This window comes from Panthera onca, chromosome D3 (assembly GCF_046562875.1).
Source record: "Panthera onca isolate mPanOnc1 chromosome D3, mPanOnc1 haplotype 2, whole genome shotgun sequence".
Classification (NCBI taxonomy): Eukaryota; Metazoa; Chordata; class Mammalia; order Carnivora; family Felidae; genus Panthera; species Panthera onca.
Genome location: NC_138350.1, coordinates 14694274 through 14715728, shown reverse-complemented (window position 1 = coordinate 14715728; position 21455 = coordinate 14694274). Strand labels below are relative to the sequence as shown.

At 44.5% G+C, this 21455-nt stretch overlaps 1 protein-coding gene across 1 annotated transcript in view; it reads right to left on the bottom strand.

Annotated features, from left to right (window-relative positions):
• Positions 1-6846: 6846 nt before the first annotated feature.
• TMEM233 (transmembrane protein 233) overlaps positions 6847-21455 on the bottom strand; it is a 38170-nt gene continuing 23561 nt past the window's right edge. The window contains exons 2-3 of the mRNA XM_060612416.3: positions 17629-17765; positions 6847-8888 (exon numbers count right to left, since the gene is read on the bottom strand). Coding sequence (XP_060468399.1) covers positions 8882-8888; positions 17629-17765 — 144 coding nt within the window. The 3' untranslated portion in view covers positions 6847-8881. The remainder of the gene's footprint in view (positions 8889-17628; positions 17766-21455) is intronic.

Here is a 21455-nt window from a genome sequence, read left to right as displayed (position 1 = left end):
AGAGAGTGTGTGTGTGTGTGTGTGTGTGTATGTGTGTGTGTGTGTGTGTGAGATCAGGGGAGGAACAGAGAGAGAGGGAGACCCAGAATCTGAAGCAGGCTGAGCCGTCAGCACAGAGTCCAATGTGGGGCTTGAACCTACGAACTGAGAGATCATGACCTGAGCTGAAGTCAGACGCTTAACCAACTGAGCCACCCAGGTGCCCCTCAGGGTTTGTGTTTAGATCTATGACCTATTTTGAGTCAGTTTATATTACCATGTGAGGTATGGGTTGAGGTTCATTTTTTTGGCATGTGGAGGTCAGACTGTTCCGCCATCACATGTTGAAAACATTATTTTCTCCCCATTGAATTGCTTTTGCATTGTTTTTAAAGTTATTTTTTTTTATTTTGGGAGGGGAGGGGCAAAGAGAGAGAGGGAGAGAGAGACAGAGAATCCCTGATGCAGGGCTTGAACTCACAAACTGTGGATCATGACTTGAGCCAAAATCAAGTTAGACGCTTAACTGACTGAGCCACCCAGGCACCCCAGCGTTTGCACTTTTGTCAAAAATCCATTGACCATACATGTTCCTTATTCCATTCATCTCCATGTCTGTCTTATCTCACCAATATCACACCTTCTTGATAACTGTAGCTTTATTGTAAGTTGTGAAATCAGGCAGTGTGAGTCCTACAACTTTGCTCTTTTTTTTCCAGATTGTTTCAGCTACTCTAGGTCTTTTGCTATGGCATCTAAATTTTAGACTCAGCTGATTGGTTTCTGCAAAAAGTCATGTTGAGATTCTGGTGAAGATTATGGTCTTTTCTATTTATTCACACATTTTACATTTCCAGAACTTTTTGTTTTTTTCCCATAGGTACTGATTTCCATCTGTTTTTTCCTACCTTCATTCTAAAGGAAATTCCTTTAGCATTTCTTGTGGTTCATTTCTGCTGGAAACCAACTCTCTAAGCTTTGTTTGGTTTGGCTGAAAATGTCTTTATTTCATTTTCTATTTAAAGGATATTTTCACTTGGAGGTTGAGAGTTGTTTATTTATTGTTATTATTTTTTAATATTTATTTATTTTGGGGAGAGAGAAAGAGAGCACGGGCATGAGAGGGGCAGAGAGAAAGAGAGTGTGATCAGGGGAGGAACAGAGAGAGAGGGAGACACAGAATCAGAAGCAGCTCCAGAATCTGAGCCCGATGCGGGGCTCGAACTCACAGACTGTGAGATCATGACCTGAGCTGAAGTCTGCGGCTCAACTGACAAGAGCCACCCAGGTGCCCCAACAGTTGTTTATTTTATACTTGTCATTCCAATGTATCCTGTATCCCGTTGTTTCTGATGAGAAGTCAATTATTTTCACTATTGTTTCTGTGTATGTAATCGATTCACCCCTCCCTCCCACCCCCCTGGTTTTTTATTTATTTTCTTTAACTTTGGTTTCCAGCAATTTGTTTTCCTTGAATATTTCCAGTTAAGGGTTTTTTTTTTGAGCTTCTTTAACATGTGGGCTGATATTTTTAATAACATTTGGAAAATTTTACGTCCGTATTTTTTTTTTTTTTTAAAGTGAGAGAGCACAAGCTGGGGAGAGGGGAAGAGGGAGAAGGAGAGAGAATCTTAAGCAGGTTCCATGCTCAGTGCGCAGCCTGACAACGGGGCTGGATCCACCACCCTGGGATCATGATCTGAGCCAAAATCAAGAGTTGGGCGCTCAGCTAACTGAGCCACACAGGTGTCCCAAGTCAGTATCTCTTTAAAAAATTTTTTTACTGCTCCATTGTCTCTTTCTCTCCTCCTCTTTTGGGAATCGAGTTACATTTATGGTAGGATGCTTGATATTCTTCTATAAGTTGCTGAAACTTTATTTTTGCTGTGCTTCAGTTTGAATAATTTTTATTGACCCGTCCTCGAGTTCACTGATCTTTTCTTCTGTGTTGTCCAATATACTGTTAACATCATACAAACATTTTGTTTCAGAATTTTCCAAATTTTCAAATTTTGTTTCAGAATTTGTAATTTTCTGATCTAGGATTTCTAGTTTTTCTTACTTTCCATATCTCTCCTGAAATTCTCCATCTCTTTACTCATTATATTAACCTTTTATTCTAGATCCTTTCGATTTTTTATTGCCTTTATTTTAATGCATTTGACTACTTATTTCAACATCTGCAGTATCTTTGGGTCTGTTTCTACTCACTGTTTCTTCTCTTGATAATAATGCTTTTCTGCTGCTTCACATGTTCAGTAATTTTTAAATTTCATGCCGCACGTTGCGTGTGATATATTGCAGAGAACTGGGGTTCTGTTACCTGCCTCAGAAAAGTATTGGGTTTTGATTTTGATTTATCTGACAGTGAAATTACTGATGGCTCTTCTTTATCCAATGGAGGCATGATTTTAGACTTCTTTTGGGTGGGTCTGTTTTGGTTTTGTGTGTTCCAGACTTCAGTCCTTTGATGTGATCTTTACCACTAACGTGTGACTCCTCTTGAGTTTCAATGAAAGACTGAGGGGTTCCCAGGCTTCTCTAATCTGGTGGAACTTTAACTCCAAACTGTGCCTCCCAGCACTAAGGATCTGCTGAAATCTCTTCTTAGTTCCTTAAGTTTTCCAGCTATTTTTTCCCCTTCTCTTTTCTTTTGCCCTTCCTTCCTTCCTTCCTTCCTTCCTTCCTTCCTTCCTTCCACACCCTCTATTCTCTTTCATTATTTATTCGTTCTTACCAAAAACCTTGTATATGCCAGGCACCGTGAAAGCAGGGGTGAAAAAGATGAACAGCGTTCCTGCTTTCATAGGGGCTGATAGTCTGCTGGGAAAGACAAACATTCAATGATAATTATATAGTTGATTAGTGTATCCAACTCCATTGTGATAGACCTTGAAGTAACGCCCTGGGGATTGTGTGATCGTGCAAATAGAAGACTGTAGGCTGCCTTGGAGGGGGCTAGGTCAGCCCTCTCCAAGAAGCCAGAGACTTGGAGGAAGAGGAAAAGAAAATCCAGAATCAGTGTTATGGGCAGAGCAAACAGCACATACAAAGGCCCCGAGGCAGGAATGATCTTGGCATGTTTGGAAAGTAGCAAGAAGGCCAGTGTGGGGCTGCAGCAGAGGGAGGGAGGGTAAGTGGTAGGAGATGAGATCTGAAAGGGAAAAAGGTCTGATCACGTAGGGTTACATGTTAAAAGTTTGAGTTTTAGTTGCGTTGGGAGGCCATTGGTTGTGTGGGTTGGGTTTCAGCAGAGGTTTCCAGATCACCCCAGGCTGCTGTGAGTGCTGGACGGGGATCAGTGTGAAAACAGGGTGTGGTGGGAAAAAAAATTATAACCCCAAAATGTCCCCGGATTAATCTCTGGAACCTGTGAGTTTGTTAGGATACACAGCAAGGGGAATTAAGGATGCTAATCAGCTGCTTTTAAAATAAGATTAGCCTGGATTACTTGGGTCGGCCCAGTGTAATCACAAGGGTCCTTAAATGGAGAAGAGGAAGTCAGAGGAGTCACAACGGGAAAGATGCCATGTGAAGTAGAGTCCAGTGGCGATTGCTGACTTTGAAGGTGAAAAGAGGCCAGGAGCCGAGGAACGGGGGCATCATCTACAAGGTGGAGAAGGCAAGGAAATGGATTCTCCCTGGGAAGCTGCAGGAAGGAATACAACCCTCCTGGAATCTTGATTTTGGCTCAGTGAGACCTGTTTCAGACTTCTGACCTCCCAAATGGTAAGGCAATAAATGGGGGTTGTTTTCCAGTTACTAAGCTTGTAGTATTTGTTACAGGACCAATCAGCAACCAATACACCAGGGAGACCCATCGGAAGACTATTATAATTGTTTAGATGAGCTTTGGTAGTGGCTCGAGAAATATTTATTCACCTTGCCCACTAGGTGTTGAGATCTGCGTTAGGCCCTGTGTTGTGCTGGTCCTCAAGCCCCTCGTTACCTCCACAGAGGCAGGATTTGGCCTTTCCTGGGCCCCTGTCAATATATTCACTCTGAAGTACAACCAGTCCTCGTGCGTGGGATTCCGTGTCATCCGGCAGGATCGACACCTCGTGGCAGTGCCAGGAGCAGACAGCTTCGGAAAATTAAATGGCAGGACACCTCACTGAGCCAGTGTCTGACGGTGAGCTGTGCACTCAGACTGGAAGAGGGATGGAGGTTGTGACCATCACAGATTTGACCTGGCCGCTCACCTGAGGTTTGGAACCAGGAATGCAGGGGAGACACAGGTGCCCGACCCACAAAAATGCACAAAGGCAACCCTGTACTTCTTTCTCCTGACACCCGATAAATAAATCTCTATTGGAAGAAATAATAAACAAACAAATCCGTATTGGAAAGGGAATTCCTTCTCTCTGGGACTTCTCCAGAAGTGACGGGTGATGCTTGACTAGTCTTTAGGCCTCTTTCTTGCGTGCGTCAAAACTGGAATTCAAAGTATGTGGGTTCAGGGGCCTGTTTTTATAAGGTAACTCTCCAGGCTCAGATAGTCAACATCCACGAGTATTTTTTAAGGATTGGTAGTAAGCAATGAATGTGGATGCTGTCTTAGAATTTTTTTTTTTTTTTTTTTTTTTTGTAGTCAGTGGCCCAAAACTGTCTCTTATATTTAGAAGCCTGGATCTAGGGTTACGTATCAAGATACATGCATAATGCTGTTTTGCTGAATGCAGCTGTCTTGGTGTAGGCCAGAGATAATTTGCTGATCCAGGAGCTGAGGCCAGCGATTTTATGTCTGCATCTGCTTCTGCCCATAACTTGTGGCCAAAGATAGGGCAACTTCAAGGGCTGTAGCCGTATCAGCCTTAGCAATGCACGGGGCAGTGGGACAGGGACATTTGCTCCCTGAGGCCTCCCCTCTCGGGTACAGCCAGCGGTCCCTCCCGCAAAGTGACAGCATAACATTGTTCATGCCTGTCTTAGCATCCTAATGTTTTCTTCTAATTATCGTATATGTGCCTGCTCCCCACTGTGAACCCTTCCAAGGGATCTCTTTTTATCATATTGGAATCTCCAAAGCCTCACCCATGGGTGAACAGGTGCTCTGTAAATAGCCATCGGACAAGGGAGTGGATGAGAGTGACAACAGAGTGGGGAAATTGTCTGAAAAGCTATTACATCACTTTGGCCTGTTTGTGGCAGGCATAGTAAGAGGCAGCATGCCTAATACAGACAGTGGTTGTTTTTTCTGCTTAGCCTCTGTCTCTCCTTCTTCTGGTAAAAGCACTTTGGTTTTCCTTTGGGAAACCATCCTTTTCCTCCACCCTCGACCCATAAAGTTTGGGTGGATCTGACTTCACCCTCAGTTACACTGGCTGAGCCGTGAGCCAGGTGCGGCCAATGAGGGTGCCATACACCCCTGGCCACGGATTCAATTTGTGTTGGGAGGGTGGCCACGCCTGTTCGTTAATGGCTGGTATCCAGACTGATGGACTGGCTCTGGTTCTGAATCAATTTTGCATTATTATTATTACTATTATTTTTAACGTTTATTTTTGAGACAGAGAGAGACAGAGCATGAACGGGGGAGGGTCAGAGAGAGAGAGGGAGACACAGAATCTGAAACAGGCTCCAGGCTCCGAGCTGTCAGCACAGAGCCCAACGCGGGGCTCGAACTCACGGACCGTGAGATCGTGACCTGAGCCGAAGTCGGACGCTTAACCAACCGAGCCACCCAGGTGCCCCTTGCATTATTTTGAATCGAATGTTTTCCCCCCTGTAGCTGTTAGGGGACAGACACACCATTTCTACAGGCATTGCTAAGCAGATAGGAGAAGCCTGAAGCTGCTGACAGCCAGCATGCTGCTATGAAACCAAAATGAACTCAGGAAGTTGAAGCTGAGAGACCGGTAGAAGTTCTTAGTGCTGAGCACCAAGATCCAGCCATGCCTGAAGCTATTTCTGGAATTTGCAGTTAGTTAGAGGAACCAGTAACCTCTACTTTTTGCTCTAGCCAATTTTTTTTTTTTTTTTTTTTTTTTTTTTTTTTGGTCACTGTCTTGCCGAAAGTATACCCTGGCTGATGCACTTGGTCAATCCTTTTTCTAGCTGTTTTTTTTTTTTATATGTTTATTTATTTTTGAGAGAGACAGAGACAGAATGTGAGTGGGTTAGGGGCAGAGAGAGAGGGAGACACAGAAGCAGAAGCAGGCTCCAGGCTCTGGGCTGTCAGCACAGAGCCCGACGCGGGGCTCGAACTCACGAGCTGTGAGATCATGACCTGAGCCGAAGTTGGACGCTCAACCGACTGAGCCACCCAGGCGCCCCTGTTTTTTTTTTTTTTAATTAAAAAAATTTTTTTTAAATGTTTATTTATTTTTTTGAGGGAGAGACACACAGCGTGAGTGGGGGAGAGGCAGAGAGAGAGGGAGGCACAGAATCCAGAACAGGCTCCAGGCTCTGAGCTGTCAGACAGAGCCCGATGCGGGGCTCAAAGTCACAGACTTCGAGATCATGACCTGAGCGGAAGTCGGACACTTTACCGACTGAACCACCCAGGCGCCCCTCTGACTGCTTTTTGGAGTGGAACAAGGATGATCTCAGCCTTGCAGGAAGCCCTGGAGGAGAACATCATCCCAATTTATCAATATGAAAGCTCTCTGCCAGGTCCCAAGGCCCAGCAAAACTCAGACCCCCTCTGGAGCCCAGGGACCTTATTTAGTGACTTCAGTGTCTAACATTTTCAATGCCTCCTGGAAGGGCATTTCAGGCCTAAGTTCCAAGTTGACACCTCTCCAGCCCCATCCCCGGCCTCTCTCTGTCTTCCCTACAGGCTTAGACTGGGATCCAGGAGCCCATTCCCTCTAGAAGGTTGGGAACCCCGAGAAAACACAACTTTATACACCATGGAAAACAGGCTTACTTAAAACCATTTTTATTCTGCCTCTCAGCAACACTTTTCATTTGATCTGGGTAAAAGATCAGGGACCCAAACACAAACAAACAAGAAACAAGATGTCTGAAACAGAAATCAGGATCCAATATACTGGAATGACGTTAGGATCTCTGCGTGCCGAGAATTCGTGGCCCTGATTCAGTTTCCTCCTGGGACAAGTGCTGGCTCATGACAGACATCCGGCTGAGATGACAGGTGGAATCTGATGCCCATCAGCATTTATTTTTTGCTGGGGTCCAGGATTTTAACAAATGCCTGAGATTCATAGTAATCTAAGAACACTGCTTTGTATTTGTATAGCACTTAGAATCTCCCTCCAGGGGCATTCACATCTATTATGGCGATTAATTCTTGTTAACAACACTCTGAGGTATGTAGACAGGTATTCTCATTTCCATTTTCCAGATGAAGAAATTCGAGGCACAGAGAGGCTAAGAAACTTGCCTAAAAATCAGCTTGCATAGCCTGTGAGTGGCAAAAAAGGCCTTGGGACACAGGTGTTTTAATTCTCGGCCTCTTGTTCATTCACTTAGAATAAGCTGCCTTTTCTCTTGCTTAGGAAAGTTCATTACCACTGTATTTCTGATAGTAGTTCTTGAAGTTACTTTTGCCACATGTACATATCACCTGTTGTGTTAATCCCTTGATATTTTCTTTGAGTCCACTTATTTTTCCTAAGTAAATTTATTTGAATAGAAACAACGTATCACGTCCCTAAGGGGAAACTGTAAATGGAAGGTAATTAAGAAATACAACGAAAACAGGACTCTGCTATTAAATTCTATCTAGACAGAAGACTTTGAACCTGAGGCCTGCTCTTCCTTTATGAAGAAGGGAAAAGAGCCAAAGTGACAGAAAAGGTGTTAAGGACCCGTGAGCACTAAACAGAAGCTTTCTCTTTGCTGTAATCGGCATTGAGAAAGAATAGAAAAGGGGAAACATACTTTGTGATTTGCATCACTTAATGTTGTGTCTATAAACAACTTAAAAATGATCTTTGTGTACCACCAGTGGTTTGCCCTGCATCTGAGAAACACGGGGTTGGCAAGTTCTGGCAGGCAGAATAATGGCATCATTAAGCCAGTACACTCACACCTGAAGGGGTTATGTTTGACAGAAAAGAAATACAGTGGGTGGTATTTCCAGGTTGGCATCCAGGAAAATCAAAGATCTTGCCTGAGACTTGCTAAAAAAGAGTGGGGGGGGGGGGGATGGTTTGAATAAAGCACATTCCGTAAACAGCCAGTTTATCCCCAAAACTGGGATGGGGAAGGTGCTCCTGTACCTAGAATTGATCACTAAGTACAGTCTCAGAGTCTTGAAGTGAAAAGTGAGGTGAGCAGCAGTGGATACAAGCAAGGGAGAGGACCATCGGAAGATTGAGGTCAGGACAAAAGGCCAGAAAGACCCTTCATTTGTTTTCTTTGGTGAGTGATGTGGGGACTCTGGGGGCTGTGGCGGGGAGCAACTGATGGAGTGGGACCCTCTAGCTATGGCATGTAAAATTAGAAGGGGACAAAAAGCATAGATTCAGCTCCATTGTCAACTTTAAACATGCTGCAAATGTTTGTGCTCGACTTGGCAGACGCCAGCTTCTGGGACCTCCCTCTCCCCCCACATGTAGACCCCCCCAGCCCCCATGTAGAAGTACTGAGATTTCCTGAGGCTCATCTCTGCAGAAGAGGCATGGACACAGAGGCCTTCACTAAACTCAGACAGTGAGACTTGAGTTTTTCTTTTTGTTTAAAAAAAAAAAAAATCTGTGATGGCTGACCTGTCTGTGCTGCTTGGTTTTCCTTAATTTTGGACTTTTTTTTCCTTCCTTTCTTTCTTTTTTTTTTTTTTCTTTTTTAAGTTCATTTGCCAGGGACCTGCCTCTGGAGAGTCCTGGAGGAAAAGATCTCACAGTCTGAAGTCAAGGGTCCGTTCCTCAGAAGCTCCGGTGGGGTGTGTGTGGATGAGGTCCGTCCTCCATGCTCACAGCTGACTGCTGGCCGCTCAGGCGCTGTGGGGTACACACAGACAGGGAGATAGAGTGAGAGAGAGAGCAGGCCTGGGCCTTCTCCACCCAAGGGCTTCCGTTCTCTGTAGGGATCAGCCTTGATTAAACAAGTGCAGACCTGGGCCAGCATATCTGCATAAGCACTGGCTTCCTTTGGAGAAATGTCACATCTGAAACATATTTGATTTTACACTTGGACCATGCAAACAACAACAACAACCCCCAAAAGACAGAAAAAAATCCGACCCACAAATGATACAGATGCAGTAAACTGCTTTGTGAGCATTTCTGAACCTCATTCTCCTCCTAAAGGCTGTTAGCAGTACTGTTTAGCATTTTGTATGCATCTTCCAGGTGATTTTCTCTACATTTAAATCTGTAAGTATGCACTTGGAAATTCATCTTGTGTGTGTTTATATACATGGGATAATGATATATCTATATATGATATGTGTGTATCATATATATGTAAGATATGGGTTACACACACACACATATTCATTCATTAATTTACTCAATAAATATTTACACGCCAGGCCCTGCTCTAGGTGTTGGTGATGACAGTGCCCAGCAGTTACATAGTGAGTACCGTGTGTCAGGCATTGTGCTTTACACAATTGAATCTTCCCAGTCCTGTGAGCTAGGTGCTGTTTTATCCCCACTTTACAGATGAGAAAACTGAGGCACAGACTGGTTAAAAGACGTGCTCAAGAGCACACAGCTACTTAGAGGCAGAACCTGGATTCAAACCCCAACAGTTTAGCTTCAAAGGAAGAACCGTAAAATGTTATGCTCTATTATTATGGGCAATGACAGAAATGAAAATGTTGTTGGGGCGCCTGTGTGGCTCAGTTGGTTGAATGTCTTGAGTCTTGATTTCAGATCAGGTCATGATCCCAGGGTCGTGGGATTGGGGCCCCACACTGGGATCTGCCCTGAGTGTGGAGCCTGCTTAGGATTCTCTTTTCCTTTCCCTCTGCCCTTCTCCCCTGCTTGCGCTCTCTCTCTCTCAAATAAAAAAGAATGTTTTTGGAGTCTTCATCCTACTAGGAGGAAATAGACCATAAAAGTGTATGATTATATGCATATTAATATATACAATGTATAATTTTATGTCAATATAATAAGTTACATATAATTATATATTATTCAGTCAGTTTTGCAAGGAGTGGTAAGTACTAGGAAGAAAAGTAAAGTTGGAATAAGAGGACCAAGGTAATAAGGGTGGGGCTGTGGGTGCTATTTTAGAGAAGTTGGTCAGGGGTAACCGCTCTGCTAACAGGTGACCAAGCGTCTCAAGGATAGATGGGAACAAGCCGCTTGGATATCAGGAGGAAGAAAATTCTAGGTAGAGGGACCAGCAAGTGCAAAGGCCCTGTGGCAGGAGCATACTTGCATTGCTCAAAGAAGAGAGGGGAATTCAGTATAGCTGAAGTGGAGGAGTGAGGGGGCGATGTGCTGGGAGATAAAGAGAGGCAGCAGCGAGATCATGTGGGGCCTTCTAAAGCCATAGTATGGGAGATGGGCGATGTATATTTAAACTGTGGTGTGGTATCCCGTCCTATGAATAAACCACTGGGTACTTAATCATTTTCCCACCCATGGCCATTTAGGTTGTTTCATGGTTTCCCAGCTGCGGTGAACATCACTGCACATCCTGGCTGCGTTAGAGTCATCTGGAGAGCCCTAAAACCTACGAATGCTTGGTCCTATCACTGGAGATTCTAATTTAACTGATCCAGGGTAGGCCCTGGGCATTGTTAGTTTTTAAAGCTCCCCAGGTGACTCTAATGTGTAACCAGGGAAGAGAGCGACTGTTTCACGTGCCTATTTGTACACTTGTATCTAGGGAGGATACTCAGAAATAGAATTGCTGAGTGGGTGGGCACATGGATTTTCAAGTTTAATAGATGTATTCAAATTGACCTTCCAAAGACTCAGTTTACTCCTCCACCAACAGTGTTGTTTTGTATCCAATTCTTCATACTCTCGCCAACCTTGATATTATCCATCTTTTTAATTGTTTCAATCTGACAGTCAAAAGACCCCAGTATTTTGTTGTTGCTCTGGTCACTGGTTGAACATCTTTTTAACGGCTATTTTGATTTATTTGTCAAAGTCCACAAGTTTATATCCTTTTCAAAGCCACAGTCTTCCCATTGTTGATGATGACTTAGGTGTGATTTGTCTTGACTTCAGCTTATGTGAACCAACAAAGAAAGGCCCTTCTGACCTTTTGGGAATAGGTAATGTTCCCCATTTTTCGTAATGGAATCACAAAAATTCTCTGCAGACATGTCTGTGGAAACCAATCCCCAGGAAGTTTTACTCCAACCAGTAATATAGAAAAGAAGATGAATTTGCTTTTATGTTTTTGCAAAAAGGCCAACTTTTTGCTTCTTTCCTACCTTGACACATATGCTTATTTCCAATCCTAATGCAATGAAGGATATTTTGAGGCCAGGAAAGGACTCATTCCGGTTTATTTAGAAGCCATAAGCTTTACCAGTGCATAATGGCTTAATATTTGCTAACTTTGTGTCTGCTAATGGAAGACACATGGGATCCTTAATCTATTTAGGAGGCCAAGTTCTTCCTGAATGAAAACTTTGGAACATGAAGGCTTTTATTGCTAAGAATGACAAACAAGCAATTTTAATACATGGTAGGGCCCTGCCTGGCTATTTAGATGCCTACACAGCCGTCCAGAGTCATAAATTCAGTGGAGTTGCATTGTACGTGTGAATGAACGTGTGTGTGTGGTGAATGAACCATACATGTTTCTCAAAAAGAAAAAAGCAACTCTTTAAATGGAGCTGGAGATTCTGGTCATCACCCTGTACAATGGTCATGAGGATGGGTGGGTATATGACTCCTATACCTTCTGTGTGACTTTCGGGCGTGGTTCCTGTGTTGCACATATGCCATGCCAACTATTTCAGCTGGTGTTCAACCCAAGGAATGTCATCTCTTCCAACACCGGTGGGAACACTGGGTCTATTGGGCTGACCAGGATCCAGGGTGGGTGTGAATCTCTAATAGGGCATCCCCCCACTGTAGATGCTTCCAAGATGAATTTTGATCATACTCAAAGCTCACCTGATGCCCTGATGTTCGAACTTCACCTCTCAGTAAGGTGAGACCTTCCTGAATATCATTTGTCATATTTCTGGTGGGACATTTGTCTGCTTTATACCCAAGCTTTGTCACAGTCAACTGTTTTTGCAGCTAAGGAAATTCTACTGAATTCTGCAGGGCATCAGATATGTGACCATGAGCCTGATCATGAGGAGAGAGGGAAGAACAAACTTGGGAGGTGTGTAAAGTGCGCTGGGGAGTAGGGACGAAGCAGCAGATGTGTCTCGAGATGTAAAAAACATCTTGTTTTGTGGCACATATTCATACACGGGCAAGAATGTTCCTCCATCAGATGCAAAGCCCTAGAACAGTGTTTCTGCAACTTTGGAATGCTTAGAACTATTTTTGGGGGGATTGCTTATGATAATGCATCTTTCAGGACCACTTAGGGTCTTGATTAGAGGCCACGAATCTGCATTTTCACAAACATCCCAGCTGAATTTGTCACAGGTGACTCCGAGACTTTGAGAAACACGATTGGAATAACCTCACTTTGCTTGAATCCTCAAGGCACCAGCAGAAAGTAAAAGCCCGCAGACAGGTTGATTTAGGCTGGGGACTTGAACGATTCGATTGATAAATAGACTGCAGCAACATTTAAATTTTTCAGCTCTGTGCAATTCATTTCTCCCCTTTCCCCAGCAGCTGGAGAGCAGAGAATTTTCTGACTTTGAGAGCCTGCAAGTTTCTGATTCTGTTTGCACCAGAATAGTTCTCTTCTGAGAGTGCCACATTCTGTCCCAAGCTGTTGAATATTTTAGTGTCAGTGATTCCCAGTTTTTGTGGATTTGATGTCCCATCTCTCTTTAACTGCCACATGGCTTACATGGATATCCTATTGAAAGAGACCTTTTTCTGAGTTTGGGTAAAGACTCTTATGACCCAAGTTTATCCACCTGGGATTTCCATCATTTGGGAGGGAAGGGATTGGTTACAGTTCTCTCGATAAGGACACGTAGTAATTTTTTAAAAGGTCAGGACTTCGGGATTAGTTTCGGTGTTGTTGATAAGGATAAAGAGTAATTTTTTTTAAAGGCAGGATTTGACAGTTTTTAAACAGACTTGTCTGTTTATTTCAGACAGTTTTTGAATGAGAATCAGAAAAGTCACCTATTCAAGGCTTTTTGTCTCATATCCAGGCTTGGGCTCCTCTAAAGTCAGACTTCCCCAGAACCCCTCAGTGCACGCCCTTGCTGCCTTGAGGATTGTTACAAAAGAGCCTTCCTGTGGGTACTCTCCTTGGCGGTAACTTGACTCCCCTCCTTGGTAATGAATGAGATACGACACGTTTAGGATGATGACTTTGCTGATGTAAATGAAAACTGGCCACTCTGTTAAAGGCCAGCTTCTGTTAGCGCATTCTTCCTTCTGGGTTGGGAGGGAGGACGTTCAAGAGGGTTGAGCTGACCACCTGCGTCTAAACCCCAGGGTAGGAATGGGGAGCTGGAAAATGCAGATTCTTGAGCCTCACTTCTGACTTAGCGACTTGGAATCTTTTGAGATGGGGCCCCGATACCAACTTCTTTTAAACTTCCCCAGGTAACTCGCATACAGCTTAAAGTTAGAAACCTCTGTCTTAGTAATTCCACATTGCCACTCAATTCCTCCTAGGGCTGGGAAATTTTATTTCAAAGGATTACTGAGAAATTGGCCCGTTATTGGTCTTAATGGAAGATAGAATTGATTTCATTCTCTACGGGCTAGTTTCTTTCCTACACACACACACACACACACACACACACACACACACGCACGCACACACACACGCACACAAAGCCTTTATATTTGAATTTCTCCCTAGGATTCTAACTCTGGAAGATATTTTTGTTTTCTCTGATAACATGGAGGGAAAGGTATCTGAAGGGAACCTGACCATACAGATGGGAAGTAATTCTATCCTTACTTTATGGATAGGGAAATTGAGGCTGAGAGAGTAACTTGCCAGGGTGGTCTATGTAGTAGAAGTAGGATTTGTATCCTAGTAAAGCCAGGACTGAAGTCCAGGCTCCAACCACAATGAAACACTGTTTCTTAGGAACCACTGCTAACAAAATCTCAATCACAAGCATATACGGGTCGATGCTTCATCTCCGGATAGAAATATTTATATTGAGAATGGAGAAAGTCCCCATATGTGAAGACTTCTGTGTCCCTTGTAGAACTGCTTGGATGGTGTCTAATGGGCAAACTGATCTTTGAAAGCCACATTGTCTACCAGAGACTGCAAAGCAGATGATGTCCAGGCTGGAGATGTGGTTTTTGTATGTTTTTTCGTCTTGCTTTGTTTTTGGGTCTCACCATGTGTTTACATAATGTGAATTGGTTGTCAACATCTAAAAAACAGGAGATGCGAAATGAAAACCTAGCTTTCTAATATCTTTTGAAAAATGGGCTCCACGGGGTCTGCATTCCAAGTGGTAACAATCAGCTGGACGGTGCTCTCGAACACCACAGTCCCCACCACTCATATTGTGCTGTAACTGGGAACATTCATGCGTGTTCCTTGCAGTTCTTCCTGCTTCCTTCCTGCAGTGTTTTGATTTTGCTACCCTTGGTCCTGTCTCATCACAGGTTTTTGTTTGTTTGTTTGCTTTTTGTCTGCTTTTTGTAGGTTGAAACGTCAGCATACCACCCCCATATAAATCAGCTCTGGAGCTAGCCACAAGTTGAGTGCTATCTCCTGGTTTTGTTACCGAGTATACTAGCTATTGGCTTAGAGGCAATGTGGCACTGTGGTTAAGAACACAGCTTTCAGGGCACCTGGGTGGCTCAGTCGGTTAAGCATCCGACCTCGGCTTGGGTCATGATCTCACAGTATGTGAGTTTGAGCCCCACACCGGGCTCTGTGCTGACAGTGCAGAGCCTGCTTCGGTTACTCTGTTTCCCTCTCTCTCTGCCCCTCCCCTGTTCACACTTTGTGTGTCTCTCTCTCAAAAGTAAGCAAATGTTTAAAAAGAAAAAAAGAACACAGCTTTCAGAGCCAGATTATCCCAGGTTAGACCCTGCCTTTATCTCTAAGTAGCTGTGAGACATCAGGCAAGTTATTTCTCTTCTCCGAGTCTCAGTTTTCTTATCTGCAAAGTGGGGAGGTTGCTGTGGGGATTCAACAGGGATTAATTCATGTAAGAGCTTACACAGTAGCTGGCCTATTAAGTTCTATGTCAGTGTCGGCTGCTATTATTATAACCCAGCTCAACACTGATCTGGGCAGTATGTATTTTCACAAGTTCCCAGGAGTTAGGCCAAGACTTGGCCTTTTTCCCCTGGAACACTGTCCTTTGAAATTAGCTCATGAGTGCAAAGCCATGAGCTCTATTTGGTAGCATCTTAAATTCTGAAGTCCTCTCCCAGCCATGTTGATAACAGCAGTAATAATAGGATTAGTAAATGGTTTGCATTTATATGTATACATTTTAATGTTGGGGCACCTGAGTGGCTCAGTCGGTTAAGCATCCGACTTTGGCTCAGGTCATGATCTCACAGTTCGTGGGTTCAAGCCCCACATCGGGCTCTGTGCTGACAGCTCAGAGCCTGTAGCCTGCTTCAGATTCTGTGTCTCTCTCTCTCTGCCCCTCCCCTGCTCACACTCAGTCTCTCTCTCTCTCTCAAAAATAAATAAAAACTTTATAAAAAATGTTTTTGATGTTTATTTGTTTTTTGAAAGAGAGAGAGAGAGCGTGAGCAGGGGTGGGGCAGAGAAGGAGATAGAGAATCTGAAGGAGGCTCCAGGCTCTGAGCTGTCAGCACAGAGCCCCATGCGGGACTTAAACCCACAAGCTGTGAGATCATGACCTGAGCCAAAGTCGGACGCTCAACTGACTTAGTCACCCAGGCGCCCCTGCATTTATATATATATTTAAGTTTATTTATTTATTTTGAGAGAGAAAGAGAGAACAAGAGAAGGGGAGGGGCAGAGAAAGAGGGAAGAGAATCCCAAGCAGGCTCTGCACTGTTAGTGAGAGCTCGACATGGGGCTCAATCTCACGAACTGTGAGATCATGACCTGAGCCAAAACCAAGAGATGGATGCTTAACCGACTGAGCCACCCAAGTGCCCCGAATGGTCTGCAATTTTTGTGCACCAACTAAGGAACAGACATCATGCTATACACATGCTGTGGGTCATCTAATTAACCTTCACAATAGCCTTCTTAAGTGGATTATACTACTATAACCCTCATTTTACAGAAGAAGAAACTGAGGTTAAGCACTTGGCTGACCATCAGTCACAGTAGGTAAGTGGCAGAGGGGGAAACTGCGCCCAGGCAGTCTGTTGCCAAACCGGCACCAGTGGCCCCACACCCCACAGCCCCGTACTCACACACAAGCACATTATGCCTTCCTTAAAGGATAAAGTTGGTGTCTGCACATCTATTCTCTACCCATCTTCTCCATAGACCAACACCATCCATTTTCATCTTGCAGGCAAGAGACTTCCTTAGATGTTTTAGTGTCCCTTTTCCCTCTCTTTGGTCAAAGCCATCTATTTCCCCCCCCTTCTGTGACACTTCCTGTTTTCCCATCTTCCCCTCCATTCGGCCGCCTGATTGTTCCTGGGTCTGGCTCCTCTGATAGGAAGGTGACATGGACTACCCTCTTGACTGCCAAGGTTGGGTTGGCTGATTTGACAGGCTGATGGGTGTCTGCCTTTCCTGAAACCAAGTCAAAGAGGCTGACCTTCTCAGCTTGAGGGACATGGTGTGGGGGTGGGGGCTAACCCCCTGCTCTGGGGGAAGAGCTAGAAGATTTCTCAGAGTCCTTATCTGCCTTGCCAGGAGCTACACAGTGAGGCAGAGACGGATCTGGGCTTGTCATTTCCAGGTCTTGATTGTCCACTGCACGACCTTGCCCCTGTCAAGCCTCTGATGGAAAGTGTCATTGATTCTAGCCGATGGAGCCCATCTGAGCTGGTTAGAGAAATCAGGATAAATGTGTCCAAATCCAGAGAGAAACAGCAACAGCATCCATCTCTTTGTGAGACGAGAGCACGTTGGCAATACCAAAAATATGTGGAACCCTTCTGCTCTTACAGTAAGAACAGGTCGGCTAGTTGAGTCAAAATCATGAAATCATTCAGCAGATCAGATGGTAAGGCAGAGGAAGGGACTGAGGCAGTGAAAATCCATGTGGGATTCTCTGGTCTTCCTCTCTCGTCTCTCAGAGATGGGAAAACTATGGCCCATGGGCCAGATACCAATTTTTGTAAATAAAGTTTTATTGAACACAGCCATACTCATTCATTTGCATATTGTATATGGCTGCTTTTGTGCTGCAGTGGCAGTTAAGTAGTCACGACTGAGATGGTGACAGAGGCCTACAATATTTACCCTCTGGCCCTTTATGGAAAAGTTTTGTTGACCCCTGTTCTACACAGAGCAGCTAGAAGATGGTGGAGTTTTGGATAGCCTGGACACTGAGTGCCTGAGCAGAGGAGAGACTGTCCACAAAACGACATGGTTTGTATAACACCAGTGAAATGAAAACGAAAACTCTTTTTCTTTGGCATCGTTTGCTACCAGAACATAACCTAACCTGTCCTAACAGATTCCAACGGGCATTCGGGAGAAGGCATTTTACACTGGGACAGATTCAGAGAGCCTACTTACTTCCTTGTGAAGTGAACTGCACAAGAAATACCGATGATCAGAAGGCCAATAATGATGGAGGCGATGGCCACCCACTTGGCATTCCTCCCAAGCCGCTTGGATCCTTCGATGTCTCCATCGTTGTAGCTGTTCAGAGACTGGGGGACACAAGGGAAGAGCTGGTGATGACAGACAACCCACAAGGAAAGACATGTGTTTCTCAGGCTGATCTGATCATCACCTCCTCCAGGAAACCCTCCCTGGGCTGACTTACTTCCCCTTGCTGATTATTTTCATCTTAGCATTTACCATAGCACATTAAAATGATTGATTGGGCCTCTCCTATTAGAGTAGAAGTGCTATGTGGGCAGGGACCACTGTCTGGTGTTGAGCACAGTGTACCAGTGCCTGGTGCCATATTTGTCCTGTAGAAGATTCTTGATAAATATTTGTCTAATGTACAGGTATGCATGTCTCGTCCAACAGAATGGGGTTTGCAAACTCTGGCCCATGGGTCAAGTCCAGCCTACTGTTGCTTTTTTAATGCTTATTTTTAAGAGAGAGAGAGAGAGACAGAGACAGAGGATGAGCAGAGGAGGGGCAGGGAAAGAGGAAGACCCAGAATCTGAAGCAGGCTCCAGGCTCTGAGCTGTTTGCACAGAGCCTGACACGGGGCTCAAACTCATGAACTTTGAGATCATGACCTGAGCCGAAGTCAGACACTTAACTGACTGAGCCACCCACGTGCCCCCAGTCTGCTGATTTTTTATAAATTAAGTTTGTTGGGCACACAGCCACACTCATTTGTTTACTACACTCATTTGTTTTACTATACACTCATTTGTTTATCTGTGGCTGCTTTTATGCTACAACAGAGTTGGGTAGTGGGTCAGAGACCATACTTACTGTTTGGTCCATTACAGAAAAAGTTCACCTCTCCTGCACTAGAAGTTCAATCCATGAGGTCAGGGATCTTGGCTGAACTGTTCACCTCTATCCCCAAGCCAAGCTGTCATTCAACTGGTACCTACTCATATGGCTTTCCCAGCTGGTAAAATACTGAACTACTTCTGGTTGGCTGGTAAATAGCAGTTACCCCTCCCCTCCTGGCCCCCCAGCCATCGTGTGTGGCCCTCACACCTTTGACTCTCCGCAGACTTCCCCATGATCCAGCAACTTCAGGGTTACCAGTTGGCCCCATCCTGATTGACTGTTTAGTTGCGTATTTAAATACTTGTTGAATATTTTAAACATCACCTTAGTTGCTAGTACTTTGAGCAGTGTCTGGTGCATGGTAGGAGTTCAAGAAATAGGTATTGGCTAGTGGGTGAGAGATGTATATCCATTTCCCTGCAGAATATGAGTTTGTGGAGGGCAAAGTGGAGGTGCTCAGAGAATGTTTGCTGCTGGGCTGATGGCCAGGGCAGCTGAACAGTCCTCTAATAAACCCTCCTTATCATAACTCCTACTGCTGATGATCCCCTCAAAAGTTCTGCTGCAGCTCAAAGAAGTCTGGAAATAAGTATTCATGAGTTACAGACGGAGGTTGATCAGTGTGGTGAATTGCAGATTTCAGTAGAAACCTCTGTTCTTCATCCCCAAATCGCCGCACTTCAGTGATAGATTGTTCCTCTTCTTGGACTTTTAAGGGGGATGAAGCACATGTAGGCAATTACAAGCCAGGGAAACACCCAGTAGAACACCGAGCTTTCCACTTCCAGAACCTTCCATTAATTCTTGGATTCTGGCCACCTTAGCAACAAGCTGGGGGCCTCAGCAGTGAAGGGGGCCTCGGCAGTGATGGGGCTTGTTCAAAAGACTGGTGTGAAGGGGGAGGCAGGAACCTGCAATGATATCCAGAACTTCCAGCAGCATGAGCACCAGAATTCTGGAGTGCTCAACCCTGAGTATTTACTACGAACACGTGGCTAGTGATTTTTGTTTGTTTTATTATTAGTTTTAATATTTATATATTTTTGAGAGAGAGACAGACAGAGTGTGAGGAGGGGAAGGGCAGAGAGAGAGGGAGACACAGAATCCGAAGCAGGCTCCGGGCTCTGAGCTGCCAGCACAGAGCCCGACGCGGGACTCAAACCCGTGAGCCATGAGATCATGACCTGAGCTGAAGTCGGATGCTTAACCAACTGAGCCGTCCAGGTGCCCCTCTTTGTTTTAAAAACAGATAGATGTCCTGAAAAGATTCAGATTTAATTGGTGTGGGGACCAAATACCAGTTTTCTAAAAAAAAAAACAAAAACAAAAACTTGGTAAAATACATATAAAATTTACCATTTTAACAATTTTTTTAAAATTTTTTTAATGTTTATTTTTGAGACAGAGAGAGACAGAGCATGAACGGGGGAGGGGCAGAGAGAAAGGGAGACACAAAATTGGAAGCAGGCTCCAGGCTCTGAGCCATCAGCCCAGAGCCCGACGCGGGGCTCAAACTCACGGACCGCGAGATCGTGACCTGAGCTGAAGTCGGACCCCTAACCGACTGAGCCACCCAGGCGCCCCTCATTTTAACAATTTTTAAGTGTGGGTTCAGTTGCATTAAGTGGTAGTCACTGAAGTGGTTTTGTGACCATCACCACCAACCATCATCCCAAACTGAAATTCTGTACCCATTAAACCCTCCATTCTTCCACCCCCAGCCCCTCCCCTGGCAACTGCCATTCTGCTTACTGTCTTTATGGATTGGACCACTCTAGGTACCTCACATAAGTGGAATCATACAATATTTGTCCTTCTGTGCCTGGCTTATTTCATTAAGCAGTGTCCTCAAGGTTCAGCCCTGTTGTAGCATGGGTTAGAATCCCCTTCCTTTTTAAGGCTGAATAACATTCCACTGTCTGTATAATATCACATCTTGTTCATTTATTCATGTGTCGATGGACACTTGGGCTGTTGCTGCAGAATTTTTTTTTAAGATTCTTAGAATTGAAAACCTGTGGTCTAGGCAGCTGTCCTTAATGCCCTACAAGGTCAAGGTGCCCACCACCTTACGATTTATCCCAGGGGCACCTGGGTGGCTCAGTTGGTTGAGTGTCCAGCTTTGGCTCAGGTCATGGTCTCACAGTTCATGAGTTTTAGACCTGCATTGTGCTGTCCGTTATCAGTGCAGAGCCTGCTTCAGAGCCTCTCTCCCATTCTCTCTCTGTCCTCCCCTGCTCACACTCTCTCTTTCAAAAATAAACATAAAAAAAAAAAAAAGATTTATCCCAAGGAAGCACGTAATAGAGCATGGGCTCTAAGTCCAGAGAGAGCTGAGTTCAAATTCCATGTGTTAGTCCCTGTGAGAATTAGAGGAAGTTATCAACCTTTCTAAGGTTGATACATCTGTATAGTTCTCATCTGTAAATTGGGGGCAATGGTAATAGCATCTCCTTCACAATAGAGGAGCCAACGACTTAACAGTAGTAGTTAGCATTGCCCCAGCACATAGTATATACTCAATAAATGTTAGCTTTTACTGTGAATTGCCACTGTCTATCTTGTTCTTCCTCCAACACTAAGATCTTTGGGGTACAGTAGAATCATCTGGGGTACTTACCAGAATTACAGATGATCAGGGTCTGCCTCTTGCTGGAGCAGAATCTCTGAGGACCTATGTTTGAGGAACTTTGGTTTTTGTTGTTGTTGTTGTTGATTTATTTTTTGAGAGAGAGAGAGCAGAAGAGGGGCAGATAGAGAGGAAAGCAAGAATCCCAAGGAGGCTGTGCACCATCTGTGCAGAGCCTGATGTGGGGCTCGAAGTCACAAACCATGAGATCATGGCCTGAGCCGAAATCAAGAGTTGCATGCTTAACCGACTGAGCCACCCAGGCACCCCAGGAACTTTGTTTTAT